The sequence below is a fragment of the Rhyacophila brunnea genome, unplaced genomic scaffold (genome assembly GCF_057557595.1).
Source record: "Rhyacophila brunnea isolate RB1 unplaced genomic scaffold, BYU_Rbru_1.0 scaffold_2, whole genome shotgun sequence".
Lineage (NCBI taxonomy): Eukaryota > Metazoa > Arthropoda > Insecta > Trichoptera > Rhyacophilidae > Rhyacophila > Rhyacophila brunnea.
Genome location: NW_028232859.1, coordinates 29,476,704 through 29,497,615, shown reverse-complemented (window position 1 = coordinate 29,497,615; position 20,912 = coordinate 29,476,704). Strand labels below are relative to the sequence as shown.

At 33.3% G+C, this 20,912-nt stretch overlaps 1 protein-coding gene across 2 annotated transcripts in view; it reads left to right on the top strand.

The window, feature by feature from the left end:
• Positions 1-20,912, top strand: part of Sema1b (Semaphorin 1b) — a 467,015-nt gene that overhangs the window by 444,705 nt on the left and 1,398 nt on the right. For both annotated transcript variants that reach the window (XM_085947394.1, XM_085947395.1), the window contains 9 exons: positions 13,496-13,760; positions 14,384-14,577; positions 18,120-18,261; positions 18,431-18,639; positions 18,759-18,904; positions 19,015-19,097; positions 19,186-19,429; positions 19,843-20,174; positions 20,352-20,547. In XM_085947394.1, the coding sequence (XP_085803520.1) occupies positions 13,496-13,760; positions 14,384-14,577; positions 18,120-18,261; positions 18,431-18,639; positions 18,759-18,904; positions 19,015-19,097; positions 19,186-19,429; positions 19,843-20,174; positions 20,352-20,547 (1,811 nt within the window). The remainder of the gene's footprint in view (positions 1-13,495; positions 13,761-14,383; positions 14,578-18,119; positions 18,262-18,430; positions 18,640-18,758; positions 18,905-19,014; positions 19,098-19,185; positions 19,430-19,842; positions 20,175-20,351; positions 20,548-20,912) is intronic.

The following is a 20,912-nucleotide window of genomic DNA, read 5'->3' as shown; positions in this document are numbered from 1 at the left end:
TGCTCGTGCATTTCATACAAAGCTAGGTCGAATTTAATGTATGGCCGAAAACATTAATCACAATTTGAATGCTTAATTACCCATCACAATCTAAAAGCTTTACTAATTCATGTACTTTTGTGTTAGGTTAATTTGTCTATTTGGCTAATATTATTTATGTATCATAATTCATAACCCAAAATCATTACGAGCTGTCTCTCAGTCCTGTGTTATACGAAAACTTTATTCTCCTGCTTATTACATTCGAATTTTAAAACAAACCAATCTACCTATATAATAATATTCTCATATCTATAATCCGGTCATTATTAACAATTAAGAAATAGTTAATTACTTATATTAAATTGGTTATCTTCAATTTGAAAGAAATCACTACATAAGTTTCTTATTCGAACTTTGGTTGAACCTTACATACCTACATCACACAAATTTAATTGATAATCTATTGTGTAAAACATCATGGATTCTCTCAATAACAACATATATTATTTCCCTTTTTGAACAATTGATGACGACAAAAACCGTTCATGGTTCGTCGTATATATAGATTTTTCTTCCATCGCTCGTTGTGCAGGCATATACTGTGGTGTAAAGGGCGTATAGCAACTTTCAGAAAGTTGTGCCAGGAGTATGCTAGAAATAACGTCCCTTGCTTTATTTAGATCAGTTTTTCCCAACCGCCCGTCCGTAGAAATGTTCTACCGGTCCAAAAATAGTTAACGCTCATTTTTAAAAGAAAAAGAATAACCATCTTTAAGTTACAAAGCCATTAAATAATCGTCCGTATTTTCAACTAACTATTCATGTGAGAAGATTTTTTCGACCATGTCAGTAATAAAAGCGAAACAGAGCAACTGGATGGATGTATATGCAACGGTTCGTCTCTCCGAAACAATACTAAAGCCACGGTTATCAACTATTTTTGCAAAATTGTAAAGGCTTAATTACATTGGCAGACGCGCACACCCAACCCGATCCAACAACCGTCGTGGCCAACGTTTTAACACTATTTGCAATTATACGCAACGATTCAATCGCGTTGATCCTTGCCTTTGAATGGTTTAAAATTAACAAAGTGTTGCTATTATTAAAAATATAGGTTGACCGAAAACTAGATATTTCTTAGATTGGTGGCTACACTAAACGTATTCCCGCGCAATTTTACGTCTAAAAAACTGAGCTGTCAAACCTAGCGATCATCAGCTGTTGAAATTTGCGCGGCCGTTTGACATTTTTCGACGAGAACTGTGTCCTCAGCGCTAGTCCATACATTTTTTTGAGATTTCGCCATCTTGTAGTTATTGAAATCGAGCAATAGAATGAACGACCATTTGCGTGGCTCGCGAGCGGGCGCGTTTTCGGCTATTTTCGTACGCTGTCGGCAATCTTCGCTTGCTAATGAATGGATCGCACGACGGAATAATAGAAAGCTTTCCACTTTTGTCCCGATCGCTCACGATCCTTGAAAACCATAGAGAATAGAGTTTGACAGTCGTGGCAGACGATCAGGCCAGACGCAATCTGCCAATGTAATTTGAGCTTAACAGAAGATTTCGCACTATTTAAAAAAAATATTGATTTCTAAAAATTCCAGTTAAGTAGATCTATCAGTAACCATTTATTCCCGGATCGGTTTCTTATTATTTAAACAATAATATCTAGGTTCCATGTAATATTTTTTTTGTATTCGCAATCAAAACTGTTTTGTTAGCGGTCCACAATATATTTCTCATATTTTTATACGCTGGTATAAAAAGGTTGGGATTCACTGCTTTAGATAAAGGTGACCCTCTCGCTCGCCCTAAGATACTGCATTTTTTAAACTGAAAAGTTGTATCATATAAAAGAACTCCACGTTCTATTACAAAGTCAACGTTTCGATTGAAAACTTTCATGCAACCTCATCAAAACCGTCTTTTATTAATAGTTGGCCTTGCTATATAAAAGTAAAGCTGAAAACATGGGTGTTCACAAGTTATTTCGCATTGCATTATTCAAATGTAGCTGTTACTCTATTGAACAATAAAAAATCTATTAATATTGCAAGTAGTTTTTAAAAATATTGAACTTCTATAACTTAAGGAGGTACATACCTACATTGATTGACGAACAATCATGTAAAAACAGAAAACATTAACAGCAGGCCCCACAGAACAGATTAATAAATATAATTCAGATAGGCTATACCCCAATTCACTACATCTTGATGCAGGGTTTTAAATGTGTGAGGTCCTTCGAAAATGAAACAAACATAGACATGAAATAGTTTGTGTTGCGACCTTCAAATACACCAATATTGAATTAGCGTCAGTGCATACACCGAGAGCAGTTGTCAGAACGAAGGACAAGCTTATGCCTGGTCAACACCGGCAACAAGTCGCGGACAACTCGTTAAATTTTACGATAATTATCATGCTTATCGTAAAATTTAACGAGTTGTCGCGCGACTTGTTTTCGGTGTGGACCCGGCATTAGAATGACGTATTCTTGACACGTGTATAATTTTATCCCATGTTCTTCCATACTCGAGATCGGTTACTTGTTACTCCAAGCCCGTTATGCCGGGTCCACACTGGCAACATGTCGCGCGACAACCTCGTTAAATTTTACGATAAGTATGATAATTATCGTATCATTTAAGTTTAGGTATTAGGGGAGCAAGGGGGAATTGGAGCCTACTAAGGAAATTGTTGAAAAAAAGTAACAAAATATTCTAATCGTTTATTATTAAGACTTGAAATGAGTCCTTTGGTTACATAGTAATAATATGCAATTTCCACTCAAAAATTCTATAACTAAGGTACAAAAAAAACGTTTTCCCAAAAAACACATTTGGCTCCAATTACCCCACATGTAGGGTAATGAGAGCCAAAAAATTACCAAATATGTAATGGGAGGTTCATATTTTAATATGTTTACAAACACTTATACACATTATAACAGACATAGGTACAATAAAATGTTAAATATTTACTAATGTAATTCAACAAAAATCTGCTCTAGTACTAAAAATATCAAAAAAATCAACACGTCATATTATGGAACTAAGCAAAAAACACAAATATAATCTTTCTGGTTTCGGAGGGCATTTTCCAACGAAGTCACCGTCCAACCAGCCTTGAAAGTCGTCAGCTTTCTATTTCTGGGCATCTGGAACAATTAAAATCTTGTCTACTAGTAAAAGAGGTGTGAAATTTATATAGGGGTAATGAGAGCCACCTAGGCTCCAATTACCCGAATGTCAACCACTTTGAAGGTTGATAAATAACGTAACCAAACCATTTTAAACCTTGATTCTGAAACTACTAAACAAAAATACATATATCTGGCTATACAATGGACACAAAATATGATAAAATAAGTAAAATTTTAAGTACTTACATTGATGTTTATGTATTGTAAATTGATATAAGCAACTAGCCCAAAACACATTTCCATTCGCCACGCGCGTGCATGTGCCATTAAGCAGCCGACAGCGATCGACGGGCTTAGCCGACGATTGACGAAGATGTTTTGGTTATTTCCGAATCATTTTAGTGTTAGATGGTACCTGTTTTGCAGTCGCTCCCAGTGCTCGAAATGGAAAATTTCACGAACAGGAACGCTCTATAATTTTCCAAAAAACGGTATGCTTATTTTTTTCTTTACATACGTACGTACGTTGGATGTATAAATGCAACAATAAACTTTGAACTTCTTACGTGGATGTATATTGAGCAAGTGGGCAAGGATTGTCAGCGCCGCAGGCGAAAGAACCTCGTCTCAACAAAGTATACCGTCAAGAATTGTATTATTCTTTACTCTTACTTTATCTACCACCCACAATCAGCAGGCATGTTACTTCTACCACCACTCGTCACTGCTTATAACTTATATTACTGTCTCATTTGGGATAGTTCAGTTTGTTAATTAATTAAACTTAAAAAACAACATATCCACATACCTACCATAAAGATTCAAATTAAAAATTAGTTTACATATAACAAATTTTACAGATTATAGATTCAAGACGAGCACAGAATATTTTTAAAAAAATCAAAGAAATAGTATTAAAATAGTGTTTAAAAATAAAGAAATAGATGCAGCAACTATTAGAAAAAATAGTAAGTACCTATACAGAGACGAGTAAATACAAAATTTATACAGTACATATATGTACACCGATAGAGCTAACTACGCCATTTAATTATTTAAGAAGTTATAAAACAAAGAATTATAATTATTATAATTATAATAAATCGTTCACATAAACTCGTTCTCACGCAGGAGGAATATACCAATATCCGAAGCAATTTGGTTGAACACAGTGTGTAAGCGTTCTTAAGATAAATCAATCGGATAAAGCCATGGATGGCATCCACACAGCTTCAAACAAAGGATCCTCAAAGATTTCTTTTGAACCTTCTCCACCATAAGGGCCATTAGGCCATACCTACTTCTAAGAAAAGCTTCAAGCCATCATCACCAAACTACGTAATTATAGCATTTTAAATTACCAATGGTGTATCATTAATTATCGGCTTTTGAGCTTTGAGAATCGATGTCTCCGCCGAATCTTAGGGGTACATTGGTACGACCGCGTTACAAATACCCGAGTTCGTGAGCACAGCAGCCTTCGGTGATTAAAGTTATCACGAAGAGACGATTTACGTGGCTGGGACACGTATTCCGGATGCCGCCAAAGAGTGCGGCACTTCGTACCCTTGTGGCACAGCCTCAAGGGTTCCATCGCCGTGGCCGCCTCTCCCTCACCCTGCAGCGGTGCTACAAAAGCGACCTATTTGCTGCAGGTCTGACATGGCGGGAGGCGCATGGCGATGGACCGAGGGAAGTGGCGCCAATGCTTGCCCTATGCCCCAATATTAGGACATGACAGGGTAGAAGAAGAAGTATCATTAATTATATAAGATAAAACATGACGGAAGGTGCAACTCGAGTTGCTAAACACGAATCCTATAGAATAATATAAAATTGTCATTAATCAGTAGGTGTAGGTACCTACCTATATTCAACATTATAAGGACTAATATTGTAGTGTATGTATATACCTATACCATAGGCCCCACATCGTGAAGCTGGCCCCCAGGCTAGGATCTTTGGTGGGGCCCCCTTCTTATCGCTAAGAATAAAGGCAGTATGTACGGGGTAACAATAATCTGTATATTTAGTGTTTTATTGTATATTTTAAAACATTCATACGAATTATGGAGATGTCCAGTATTGATAAACAATTAAGAATTGTTTCGTATAACCACATAACTATAAATAATAGTATTGTAAGAAAATTCTTTTTTTTACTATTAAAGCAAATTTGTGATGTGTGTTTATCTCACTTATCTGGTCGATTCGCCTCGCCGGGCTCCTCCTGAGCACGGGCTCCCAGGCTAGAGCCCTCTCAGCCCCTCGTTGTGGAGACCATGACCTATATGTTACAATGATGATGCTTTGGTTACCATTATTGTAATATACGTACACTTACCACCTCAGATTAAAGAACTTACCACCGTATTTATTTAATCTATGACTACCATCTAAAATTATTTGTTGTCCGCACTGAACACGTACCTACCTAATTTGTGAGTGTATTTTAAACTAAACGATTGAATTTGTGATGTTTGTCCTTACCTAGTCTCATTATAGTCATTATTATTGCCACGGTGATGAATAATGATAATACAGAACAATAATTTATTATTATGATAGTAATAAAATTTTATTGGAGGATATTCCTTTTTTTTTAAAACAAATTTACAACAAAAATTAACTAAAAGTTCTCTACATAGTAGGTATCTATTATTTCTATTATTTTTAAAGTAGCAAGTTACACCGTATGTAATTATAACACAATAGAAACGTCCCTTAAAAATAAACTAATTACGGTAGGCTATTCAATAGTTTCATACCAAAAACATTTTTGTAGGAAAATAGCATAATGGTGCATTTATTTATTATTCACTGTAAAAATAAGGGTTTACGACACGTCATAAATATTTTTTAACACGTCGAGTCAATTGTCGAAATGACATTGAATCAGAAAACCCTGTTTCAACTGTATTGTCGATCTTAAATGCTTATCGGAGTGAATTCTTAATGTTTTAGCAGATTTACACGAAGTACCTACTACTTAATTAAACCTTCATAAAATTTATAAATATCCACTCATATTTATCATTTTCAAAACGAAAAAATTCTGCTTGTGGCCACTGATCAACAGCATTATATGTTAAATCAGTTTGGATACCAACGACAAAAAATATACTTATATGTAATATATAGAAAGGTATCGCCTGCTGAGATGTTTAACCAAATTTTAAGAGAACAAAATTAAATAATACAAAATGTTTTAAAAAACAAGCGATTATCACTAATAAGTAGATTTTAGCGGAATTGTACGATTTAAATTACCAAACTTTATCATATTAATTTTACCACCGAAAATTTTGCCCGCAAAAATAGACGTGGGTATAAAATTAACACGGCGATTAGATGGCGATGAAAATAAATAAGTTTTATCACTCACAATAAAATATAAGTAATAAATTAGTAGGTAAGTAAATTCGCAATGCATACCAGTCAAAGGTAAAAGCGAGACTGTACTGAGATGTTTCATACTTTAGAAATTATTATACAAATATGTAGGTGCCAACTTTATTTTTTATTGAATTTAAGTTATTTAAGTACAAAAGGTTTTCCAACAATGTCAGCAAAGGCACAATTCTTTTGTAACTTGCAGCTGTAGTTACTTTTTTTTATGTAAGTATGCAATTATTTGGAGTGCTTAGACAATGCATTTAGACACGGATGTATCGACACAAAAAAGAAAATTGAAAGAAATTTAGGGATGTCATAAATTTTATTTTTAACCCTTGCACGCCCGGCATGACATAACTTCGTTAATTTTTAATTTTGAGAAAAACTTTAAAAGATACATTCACACATAAATATCTCAATCTAACGAACCGCAACGCAATTTTAAATGAATCCACGAGCCGGAACGGTATATTTTGGAATTCCACGAACCACAACGGCGCTCCGGTGCGTTCCTGTCCATTTCGAGCGCTGGTCGCTCCCATTACCCCACGCTCCCCTACAGTTCCCATTAATTCTGTATTCACTGGCAGGCCCCCCACTCTATTTGTATTAGTAAATACTTATCAACACTTGACTTTCTATAGTTACCATTTCAACTATACTAAAACCGTTACTTCTTTATCACTTCTAAACGTTGTAATACAAAACCGTTCATGTGAACCCTTTTCTATTTTTCAAACTCGTTGATCAAAATGCATTTTTGAAATATTTTGATACGTGTCACGTATAATTTCATAGAGAAAATACAATCGCACAAATACTCATCACGAATCATAACGCTGCATATTTGCATCTTCTCGTGGTCACGATACAGTACCAGTGACCATCGCATCATGTCGTGAGCAACTGCCACTTCAATTACCATTCTCTTATTAGAAGACATGGAATTGTACACCATCATCATTATCTTCATTATCATTACCATCGCTTCATATTGATCCCGCGCGTGTGCAGTTCGCACACAAATGTGTAAGTTTGATCAGAGGTGGATTAAGGTCGACGGGCGCCTGAAGGCAGTACACCGTTACTTCTACTGAATTCTTTATTAAATTGAATATCTCGTGTATTGTGTCTCAATAAATAACTTTCATGCGTATTTAATTAAATCGTTTTTGTCATTACTCATTTGTCATTAGTGTTCAAATATTTACTGCCTCCGGATTTTGCAAGTATGCAATTTATTATTGTTACTATTAAAACAATGTTAATTTGGTTACATTCAGCTTGAAAAAAGTAATTACGAATTTCGGACATAATAGGTATAATAAAATATATATTTTTTGTAGTAGGTACCTAATCATAAATAATGATAAGTATTAGGTACTTAATTTAACATTTTAAAATAATATGTAATACTTAACTGTATGTATATAGAATTATATGTTAGTAACCATTGTAGTCAATCCATGAAGACAATAAACTGACTTACCTACGTTTCAATTGAAAGTTGCGATTAATCGACTATTAGATTCTCGAGTTCCTGAATTTCATTTTGTCATGATTATTTGAATCTCGAGAATTATTTTTTTATTATTTTTCTCCCGGAATCTAAAGTGGAGAGCTTTTTTAGGTCTTCCGAGCCGTCAAATTATTGTTTTCTTTTTTAAATTTTTATTCCGGGAAAATTCTGTCTGATTGATTTTAAATTTTCCTCTCATATCAAATGTGACGGCTTTTTTAAGTCCACCGGGAGACATATCTATGTATGTTCCTATGACAGAATTTTTGAGAGTTTTTTGAAGGGTCGAGATCAGATTTTTACGCTGCCATGTACCACACGTAGTTGTTATTTTGAAAATATTTCACGCCAGATGCGTGGAATCTATCTTATAAACGATTTCTATAAAAAAAATACATCAATTTTCATAATGCAACTGATAATTTAAAATTTAAATGATCCCATCTCCCTGTTACTATACCAAAGTGTATCCATAATATTTAATCTTTCGCTGAATAACTGGTTTTGCATTTCTTGTTAATGATTCATTTTTACCTATGTAATTTGTTATTAGTCATTAAATGTATTGGTGACTGGTGAGAAATCGCACTTAATTTTGAGTCTTGTCGTGTATTGTAGTGTACAGCTTAGTACTCCTACATATTTAGAAATCACCACTTCCACGCCAGCGTTAATCTCCCTCGCCGACAATGTTTCCATTAAATTAAATTAATATAATAATGATACATAAATAATGACGATTTGACGTTAACACGGCTGTGCTAGAGGTGGTGGGGGAGACGTCGGGCGTTAGCGTCGCGGCGCTGTTTTGGCACGCCGCCAAAAATGTCCCAGCCGCGCCGAGCCCGCCGTAAATGCATCCGCACACTTCTAACATTCGTTGCACATTTATTTTGTTTCCGCGCCATTTGCATTTCCCCCTGCTATCGGCTGCCTGCTGTCAAGATGACGACCGTACTCCATCTCTCACTTTGAATGATAACTATCTAAACATTCTCCAAATGGACCATTTACATCTACTGGGAATTAAGTAGACGGCTGTATCCATCCATTTTGAATCGACCTGAATCGTCCTGGTTTTTTACACATTGCACAGTTTTTTGTTCGCTTAATGAATAATAAACAGTATTTTTTATCTAGGAGAGTTGAGAAAATCAAGATAGTTTGATAAATCTTAGACTCATTTTAATACATCATTTTAATTTCTGTAAAATAAAATTTTGCTGAATATTATATAGGCATTAAAAATATATATATCAAAAGTGCCGACTAAAGTTTAATGGTCTTGAATACTAGCCATTCTTACAAGTACTTATAAGTTGCTTAATTAAATTGTACGAAAAATTGTTAAATCTAGTAATAGAATACTCTAATACTTTACTGATTCGTAATTCCAAAGCACACAATTTGGCAATTCAAATATGTATGGCTATATCAATATTAGTAGTTTAAAATTGTAATGTAGGTATTTTATCAATCTAGAATTTATTTTTGACGATGGCTTTATTATTTTCATAATGTTGCATAATGGTAGATTGGTAGAATTTATTTTATTATCCGAATCCACGGTATTCATAAAACATTTATTTGATGCTCGTCTGTCTACCTACCTAATTTCCACCACCAATCTCCAAACAATTAAAAAAAAAAGAAAAGAAAAACCTCATCAGATCACCATTTAAACCGTTAGGTTAATATGTATAATAATGTCGACCTTACACACTGTAATGAGATTTGCTGGTTAAAATCTATAAAATAAAAGGTTCTCAAATACGTTATTATCACCACGGAACCCCTTTCAGTTTATTTGAATCTTCATTAAAGGACACACTTATAATCACCAATTCAATTTACTTTTATATAATGTCAAACTGGCATTTTTGATTGTTTTTTTGCATTAATATTTTATTGTGTTGGTTACTTGCAACCAATTATTATTAATATAAAAATATAACTTCATGTCTACTTCTTATCTTTTAAGTTTCACTAACTTTACCAATATATAACATGCTATACCAACATACTATACATATGCCAACATAGTATTAGATTTACTAAAAAATACCCTAATTTTATTATCCATATAGAAATTTCATCAATAATCGTAACCATCGAAGCAACGACTACGCTTCCGATATGCTCCAAATTTTATTATGTAGGTACCTATGTAATATGAGTGGGTTAACAATTAGTGCAAGTACTTCTACGACAAAAAGAAAAATACTCATTTATATGCATTTAGCTTTTATTAAACCAATAATTCTTATGTAATTACTTTCATTAATTCCATTTAATATTAATTTTGCCTATCACAGAGAATACCATGCGTTTTTTTATGAATCCAGAGTAGGTATAATTATTTACCTATATCGATAAAGTCAATCTATTTTACCCGAATATTGGTTAGGTACTCATTTATTACCTTTTAACCACCATCCGCTATCGCTCGATAGTCCAAATTTTACTCCGGTGCCATTAAAAGCGGACCGTATTTCTTCCATTTGTGCTGCGACTTGTTCGGGGTTTGTTCAGATCCACTCTGGCATTTTTACGACTGCATCTTGCCGGGAATATTATCCCTCATCTCACCCCGCCGGTCCGGGAATTTTGGGTCAGGATATGTTATTTTTTTCTGTTTTTTACTACAAATTTCATCCGACGCCTTTTCCAATAGTTTTGGCACTCACGATTCCTTCTTATGTGTATTACGAACACGCTGCTATTATTTATGTCCGGGAATAATAGAATAAACTAAACATATACCTGGTATTCCACTAATTATATTTTCAAATATTTTGTTTTTTTATTAATATTAAATTAAAAGATAAGTAATATTATTTCACTATATCTCATTTTATTCGTACATATCGTACGCTTCTTTTATTGTAGTTTTCTAATTGCGTTCAGTGTCAAAGACGATTATTTGATTTTATAAAATCGTTGTGATTTGCCGCTCTTTGCAGCAGCAAATTTTCACTGGCATAAATTTACATAGATAACATAATCTGTTGAAATGCTGAGCTCTACGGGCTGTACGAAGATTGCAGCGCAGTTCAATCAATTAAGATTGGGAGACTGCGATGACTAGGTCATGTGCACCGTATGAATGACAATGGACCGGCAAAGAGAGTGATATCCAGCAATCCAGTAGGGCGTAGAAGAAGAGGGAGGCCAAAGATTCGCTGGTTGGATGGAGCTGCCAGTGATTCCGTATTCTGGGGGTACCGAATTGGAAAGCGGCCACACTGGATAGGGACAGGTGGAGGGAGCTGTTGAAGGAGGCCAAGACCCACACCGGGTTGTCGCGCCGCTGATGATGATGAACATAATCTGTTATTAATTTTCATAATAACTTTACTGAAATATCATCGGCCATCGTTTTTTTGTAATGGCTATATAATAATAACTATGCTTTGGATTGAACTATTAAAATCTATACAAGTTTATCAATATTGCTTACATTAATATTTTTATTTAAACGTACTCATACTTTTACTTAAGTACCTACTATAGGCATCTACATTCGACCTTTGCACTTTTCAAGTTATTTAATAATTATTATTATCATGCGATGTGTTATTTTATCCTACATTTATTCTTGTCCTACATTGTGCATATTGAATCAGAGCATCGTAGCGACATTGTCGTGTAATTAGGTATGAATTAGTATTCACGAAATGAATACCCATGACATTCACACTTTAGTTTATCCGTTTCTAATAACATCCATAGTCTGGAACTTACTTTTAATACATCTATGCTGGAACTATTAACTTCATAGTGTTGAAGCATTTTTTGTACAATTAAAATCCGAAAACAGGCCTTACATGCCTTGTATTTTAAATAAAATACGCGTAAGATATTTAGTATTATTTGTACGGTCTTTAAAAATAAAGTAGCCATTAGGTTTCAGATATGTATTAAATTAGCATTTCATTGGTACAATTCTATTTTACAAAATTATAATATAAACTAATTTAAATTCTACACTTTTTTTTATTAGTCTATACTTATTTCGGTTGTCACACCATTATAATATGAAGACTGTATCTTCTGTCTCTCAGAAATATACAGGATCTTCTCTTTCTTTCAGTTTAGCAACGATTCAAGAATAATTCAATAATACCTACTTAGTGTTTTAGAAACCGGATCATCTCAATTAACTTTACTTTCAAACAGTTTTTTTACGTATTGTCAAGTTTGATTAAATATATTAATTTCAAATTATTAAGGATCTGGTCTCTTCCTGTGAGTTGAATATTTAAGGTATCAAATAGTTTAAATTAAATCGTACTTGGAAGATGCAGTTTTTTGTTAAGACAGCAAACAAAAAAGAGGAATTGCCAAGATGGCATCTTTAAGATTGGTGTAAACGCTTCTTTGCCGTAAAAATCAACTTATTAAAGAAACATTCGCATGTTACGTCTCTATTCGGAAACTTCTCTGTAGAGTGTAGATACATCAATTTACCTACGTTTACATACATCGTTGGCCGAATGGACGCGATAAATGTCCGCTCGAACTGTCCATCCATGTGTCTCTCAGTGTCCGTCCGCCAATCTGCCCCAAATACATAATCCTTTGTTGAGTCGAACTGGGGCACTCTTATCAGTTATCACGATGATGGACAACTCCTATTACATTCATCCACATACCACATACTTAGTTTATTTACGTAGGTATTTCACTATGAAATTTGTAGATGGTCCTGTTTTTAAAAATGCGATATTAATAGAAACTATAAAAATGTCGAATTCTCAATAAAATGTATTAAGTATGTACCTATTACACCAACTAGAAATAATGTGTGAATTATTACATTATGATAACTTTAGCTGTAAGTTATTTCGCATTTCAGAAGGACAGCCCACGGCAGCCAAAATAAATACATTGGACAATCATTATTTAGTTAGAATATTTAAATGTGCAAACCCAAACATCGCACAATATGTCAAACATACGTTACCGATACATCAAAATATCTGCCATATAAATGGTTTATAGATTACAGCTTATTTATGGTTTTTAGTTTATAGATGCCATATTGTATCAATCCGCCTCGCCAACTTTAATATTAATGCCAAGAGAATATTTTTTTCTATTATTTATTATTTCTATTATTCTAAATTTAAAAAAATATATTTTAATCTCCTTTCATTTACCAATTCTTTTTCCTTACAACCATCTACCTAATTTAGTAATTACTTTTTGCAGTAAATTCGTTTTCGTGAAGTTCAATTTAAATTTAATCATGTTATGTTAATAGTATATTTGTGTTATGTTTTATATACAATCCTATCTACGATATCTGTTATCATTGTTTTGTTTATTCAATTCTGCTGTGTTTACCAGATGTCTAATAAAATTAATTGTTATGCTGGTGCATATTTTGAGATATAAAAATCTACACTGTGCTCTTAAAAACAAAATCTTATTTTCTTTCAGGGTATCGAATGGACATCCACAGCAGCACACCGAGAGCTGTGCGCGCTGAAAGGCAAATCCATGGACGTGGATTGCCAGAACTATGTGAGGATAGCAGCTCGCTCCGCTGACGGGAAGATAATCGTCTGCGGCACGAATTCCTACAAGCCACTCTGCCGCCACTACCACCCCAAGGAGGGTGGACGTCTTGAGATGCATGAAGAGTTTGATGGATCAGCACTTTGTCCATATGATCCAGAACACAATTCAACGGCAATATATACAAGTAAGCCACAATGATTTCTGCAATAACAATAACTTTTGGTTTCATTGGCTCTAGAATCCGATGTCGATCTTGGTCGCCTCACTAAAAGGTCCAACAGATTTTTTATGAGATAGAGATGTAACCTACTTACACAACCTATTAGGTCAATGTGCTGGGTCCAAATTTCACATTGAAAAAAAACGCGTGAATTTGCCAGAACTAGGATTCGAAACCATGACCCACGACTCCATGGACATGTTACCAGTGTTACCACTCGTCTTCTGCAAGTGCCTGACAATGCAAATAAAGAAGGCAATAACATTATTGCTTTTATAAAATGGAGCTTATTCTGTTATATTAAAAAAATACCAATGGTATCATCATATTATGACTTCATCCACATTTTTATAGATATTTTTTTTCATGTCATGTTGAGAATGTCTTGAATTTATAATTTGTAATGTACACTATTTGTAAAATAAATTAATTTGGATGTATAGCAATATAAAGGAGTATTTCATTTTTAATTTACATTGATTCATTCAATAGTTTTGTTTTTGTCCATGTTCAATTAATGTTCCGTGACAAAATGTTCTGTGGTATATATTATTTCAATGTCATAAATATGTTTATCGTATTTTCAGATGGCCAACTGTATACAGCCACAGTAGCCGATTTTTCTGGAACAGATCCCCTAATCTATAGAGGGCAGCAAAGAACAGAACGATTCAACCTTCGGCAGCTCAACAATCCCAGTTTCGTCAGCTCTGTCAGTAAAGGAGACTATGTTTACTTCTTTTATCGAGAAACAGCTGTTGAATATATGAATTGTGGAAAGGTAAAGAAATATTCAATAATCATCTGTAATACATATCTATTGGTACATGCTATACATATCAGTGGCGAAGGGTGACTTTTGGGAAGAGGTAAGCTGTAGAGATCAGAGAAAAATAGCACACTTGTAAGGTATACTTACAGGAAATAAGAAGATAATACTTACGATATTAGTACTGATGAATAATAATATGTGCACACTAATGACAACGCCACACTGAATCGTTGAAATTTCAATAGATCACCGACGGTATAAAATTGAGCGATGAGTTTAAAGTATGTATTTTCATAAACATTCATACACGTAACATACGCCCAAAAATATATCATTGGTGGCTTTGAAAAAAGCCGTTGTTGTCATTTTGCCATTCAAAACACTTCAAGATATTTCAGTAGGTAATTAATATAAAGGCTTACTATATGATCATTTGTACTCTAAGTCAATTCGTCTGTTTTTCTGCAGAAATTTTTTTAAAACATTATCATAAAATGTTTGCCCACGTTTTAATTTAATTAATAATTCTTTTTCAATAGCTATAATTGAAAGATTCGATAATCTAGTTTAATTTTGAGTATTTCGACAATATGTGTGGACACGTTTTAGAGTAGAAAAACTCCTTTCTGCCGTCGCTGTGGTGGTCGGTAGCGTTAAAAATAATTTGACTAGTTTATAAGTCTGTGAGAAAGCTTCCACTAGACATTTTTTGTTTTTAAAATATTCGAACAACTCTCTTAAATTTGAATCTTGAAATTTTGGTAAAGAATAAATGACTTTAAGTTCGTTTTTCAATTGACTTGAATCAAAAATACCAGAATAACTGTTTTTCAGGGATTCAAATAGTTTATCTGGAAATTTTCGTTTAAACGATTTAAATAGCGTCGGTTCAAGTAATTCTAAAAAATTTAATTTTTCAAATGAAACAAATCTATCGTTCATTTGCATTAAAATGTTATCGCAAACCTCCTTAAAAATGATTTTAAAATATTGCTCATCATTTAATTCATTTCTGCGACGTTTTTTTGGTGGTTCACAGAGGTTTTTATATTTATTATATAAATTACTAAAACTATTTTGGAAGTCGGTCTCTAACCATTTTTTAAATTCGTTAATTTTTTTAATGGAATAAGAAATGTTTACAGTTCTACTTTGAATAATTTTAAATAAAATATCCGTTCGGGCATAGATTTCGGAGAATATTCCTAAGTAAAAGTTAAATTCAAATTCTTTAAATTTACTATCATAAGCATCTGCAAAGGTTAAAGAATCTTCATCCCATTTAGAAGAATTATTCTCTATTGTCTCGAATGTCGTTATGAAATCAGATCTATTGTCATGTATTACATTAAGTATACGAGAGTGGTAGTGCCACCTGGTCGATGCAACACTTGGAAGACGGTGATCCATTATTTCATTGAGCAATGCACTTCTCTTTGTAGATGTATTAAAAAAACTCACTAATTTATTAATGTGTCCAAAAAATTTTTTACATTCCGCAACATTTTCAACAGATCTAGATAAAACTAAATTTAAAATATGAGCATGGCACGGTACAAATAAGGCCATAGAACATTTTTCTCGAACTTTTGATTGAACTCCGTTTAATTCTGAAGACATTACTGAAGCCCCATCATAACTTTGCGCTACCAATTTTTCACTACAATTAAACTTTTCTAATATGGAGAATACATGTGAACTCAAAACAATGGCAGTTCTCTCTGAACTGACGTCTACATAACCTAAAAATCGTTCTTCTACAGAATTATTTGAAACGTATCGCAAAATGGTTGTTAACTGTTCACGGCGACTAATATCTGGTGTTTCATCTTATCATTATAGAAACAAAACTAGCTTCTGCAATTTCAGCCTTAATTTCTGAAATAATTACGGATGATATTGACGAAATTAAATCATTCTGAATCTCACCTGATAATCCAGAAAAGGCGCACGAAGATTTTAATGAATTAAAATGTCCTTCAATTACAGAATCGTAAGATGATAAAAATTGAAGAGATTCTATGAAATTTCCACGATTATTTGATGATTCACTTTCATCGTGTGCTCGAAAAGATAATTCTTGTTTAACCAAAATAATTGTTGTATCTATCAATCTACGCATTATATTAAGGCTTCTGTCGACTTTCTCATTGTGTACTCTAGCAATTGCCTTTTGTTGTTTATCAACGGCAAATTCGATTCTAGTTTTACCAAAAGATTCCAGATTTACGATTGAATGTAAATGTTTTTCTGTAGTCACATGTTTTACCACTGAATTTGTCAAATTATTTAAATCACTTATACCAGAATAATTCCACGCAGACTTATCTGTGGCAAAAAGCATACATGGCCAACAATATAGTTTATTTAATTGACAACTGCCAGTCAAAAACGAATATTTGTCATATAAATTGTTGTGGAAATGTCTAACATAAGTTTTTTTTGCTGTATGCAAATTTAAATGAACGGTTGATCTTCCAGCTTTGATAATTTCTGATTTTTGGATAAACGTCAAACTTGAAAACGATATTTTTAAAATTTGATCCGTACTACAGCAATGACCAATTTCAGTTGGAAAACTAGACATTTTTACAAATAATTTGTATTTGAAGCACTGACGAATGACTTAGGGTACAAAAAAAGATAATCTATCCACATTCAGAATACAATAAATCACAGAATTGTCTCACAAAATAAAACTATACCACCATGTTTTGAACAACAATCTGACTGAATTAAAACGATATAAATTATGTTTGTCTATGACTGAACTAATCTAAATAATTATCACGAGATACAATTATTTGTTATTTTTAAAATCAATTAATAATTATATCTGATTGAACCCAATAGACATTATTTTTTTAAATCATCTTATTTATTTATTATTATTTAAAGCGGCAGGCATAGACAATAAACTTTGCAAAAAGAGTTGGAAGCGGTCACTCGAACGCTTCCGAAACGCGATAAATTTTGTAGACTTGCTTGAAGAGATGAGTCATAATAAGTATAGAAAACAATTTTCGATTATGAAGTCAATAATCGACAATTTTGTCATTCAAAGAAAAATAATAGATGTCGCTACTCGCTTGTAATTTTTTGTTTGATTCTAAACTTGGCTAATTTACACAGTCGGGCCAATCTACATTCAAATTCACACAATAGATGACTCTTAATATTTTAAATTATTCTATATTTTAATTTATTGCAATTTGAAATAAATACTTGAAGATATAGTTTTCTTAGAAGGTAGGCTTTAAATAATCGCTTAGTATGGAGCCTTCGCCACTGATACATATTGCCATTATTTTAACATTTGACAAGTCTTCTATTTATGTTCATGTGATATTAGAAGTTTCTCAATCTATGTAAAAAAAATGCTGTTTTTTAATAGATGATTTCAATTTCATTATGTGTATTAGTGTTCATTATGTGAATTTCATTCTACACAATATAGGTACTTAAAATCATGGCTTTAGTCAGAATATTTGAGTTTCCACTTTCTTCGTTAATTATTGTTTTATTTAACATGTTGTATTATTACAATTCAGGCTGTGTACTCCCGTGTAGCAAGAGTTTGTTTAAAAGACAAAGGAGGACCTCGACAATTCGGAGACAGGTGGACATCATTCCTCAAGGCTCGCCTAAACTGTTCAATTCAAGGAGAATATCCCTTCTATTTTGATGAAATTCGTAAGTCTTGACTCATTGTAAACTAACAATTATTATTTTTTTTAAATTCTTTTAACTCCCTCCTGTACATTAGTTTGTTGTTTGAGCTGATCTTTCCATTTGTTTATAGTGTTTACAATGATTTACTTTTTTATTTAAACTAATATTGCAAATCATAAAATTCTTTCAGAATCAACTACTGACATTATATCTGGCGTTTACGGAAGAAGAGGCAGCTATGATGATATAATATATGGTGTCCTTACAACTCCCGTTAATTCTATTGGCGGTTCGGCCGTCTGTGCATTTGCTATGCGTGACATCCTCAATGCATTTAGTGGGGAATTTAAATCACAAGAAACCATCAATGCCAATTGGCTTCCACTTGAACCTGAAAAGGTAGGAATTATTATCCATCCAATCAAATATCTCTCATAGATTACATCATAACTTATTAAATTGTTTTTTATTTATTTTTTGAGACTTATATTAAATTGATTGTGTATATTAATTCTTAGGTCCCAAATCCACGACCTGGTGAGTGCGTAAATGACAGTCGTACTCTTCCAGATGTATCAGTTAATTTTATTAAAACGCATGCACTGATGGAGAATGCAGTGCCAGCCTTTTTGTCCAAACCTCTGCTTGTCAGGGTTAGCTTACAGTAAGTAAAAATCTTCAATTTTAGAAAATGACTTCAGTTATCTAATTTCTGTACACCAATGATTTGAATTTATTGTTTCTGTTATGTTAATATTGACCCTTTTTTCTTAGGTATCGATTTACGGCAATAGCTGTCCACCCTCAAGTACACTCAGTAAATGGTGTCAGATATGATGTTTTATATGTTGGAACCGGTATGTATAATATAAGTTTCTTTCACTATTATTTTAGACACTCCTCTCAATATAATAATATAATGATGTATATTTTGATTTGATTTAGATGACGGACGTATAATAAAGACATTGAACGCGGCATCCGCCCTTGGCGATTTTGACACAACTGCTGATGAAGAGACACGATCGCCGGTTCAAACAGTTGTAGTTTCTGAAACGCAGATACTACCTGTCGGTGTACCTGTCAAACAATTGCATGTGGCGGTACATACTGAAAAACTAGTCGTTATCTCAAATGACATCATTAAAACCATGCCACTATTCCATTGCAGAAATATGTCATCCTGCGGGTAAGATTATCCTACTTAATTCTGAAATCGTCACTTATATTATATTTCTATTTTACTGATATGTACTATAATAATTATGTAGTAAAGAATATAATACTCACAGATGACAGTGCAATGCAAATAACTAACTGTGAATATTCACCTATATATTTGTCTATAGATTTCAATTATATTTTTGTTGTCTGCCATTTCTTATTAATTGTTCATCATCTCAGTAATGCAACTCCTATGTCGAGCTGGACTCAACCTCATACAGCGACATTGTATCTAAGCAGGCCGTATCCAATATTTCAGTAAAAGACATATTATATTATTAAATGGGAATAATTATGACACAAGGAACGGTTCCCCTTAACAAACACTTGTCAGTCTATAATATTATTGTGATTTCATAGAAATAATTTCTTTTACAGTGAATGCCTTGCACTACAAGACCCACATTGTGCTTGGGATACTAAAAATCTTCGCTGCATTTCACTGTTATCGAGAAACTTACACAATGCAGACAGATACCTTCAGGACATAGTTAAAGGATCGGACATGACTTGCAAAAAATCTCCTGTATTGTATAATGAAGAGAGTATTATCACCAGACAGCCGACACACGGCATCGTCAGCGGAACCGCTAAGAAGCCCATCGATTTGGATATGGAAACAAATATTGCCGACAATGATGTCTTCAGTGAGCCAGAGAGATCAAATGAAATCCCTAACAGTATAGATATTGTCGAAACTAATGGCCAAGGTATGATATGTACCTAAATCTCATACTCAATGTATCATGACCAGTGTTATTTATATCTTTTGACAATTCTTGAAGATTGTTTGTGTAAATATCACATATCATAGAAGCATTTCACAGTTACAAAATGTAAAATATTATTTATATTATGAATGAACTATAACATTATTTATTTTGTAGATTCGCTGAAGGTGCCAAGCGAACATGCTGCCAGCATGATTTACACAGCGCAGTCTATGTATACTGCTGTTTCGGCAGCTTGTTTAGTAACCATGTTACTAGGATTTGTGCTCGGTTACCTTTTTTCTCGGCGATTTCGGCATCCTTTTTTGTCCGACACGAGGCCCTTTCACGAGCAGCACAACCGTCTCAACAGGTATGAACAGTTTGACCATAATACTATTTTTCATTGTCTCTTGTACTGACGTGTGTTAAAGTTTATCCCATAATTCTCCATACTTGAGAATTTTTGTGTTCCCTAGTATGAGATTGTAAGCGATGTGATGATTTCAGAAGAAACTTTTTGACGATCCAAATTTTTAACTTTACCTCAAATGGAAATTTATGGAGGAAATAGACCCTATAAACTAAAATATTTTGAGATATTCGCAATCGAAGATATTGAAAATCGTTCATACTTTCATGACTTTGTCTACGTTTATGTCACATTGTAAAGGTTTTTTTTATTTAAATATTTGTAACATAAATACTTTTCTACATCTTACCTACATATGTACAACC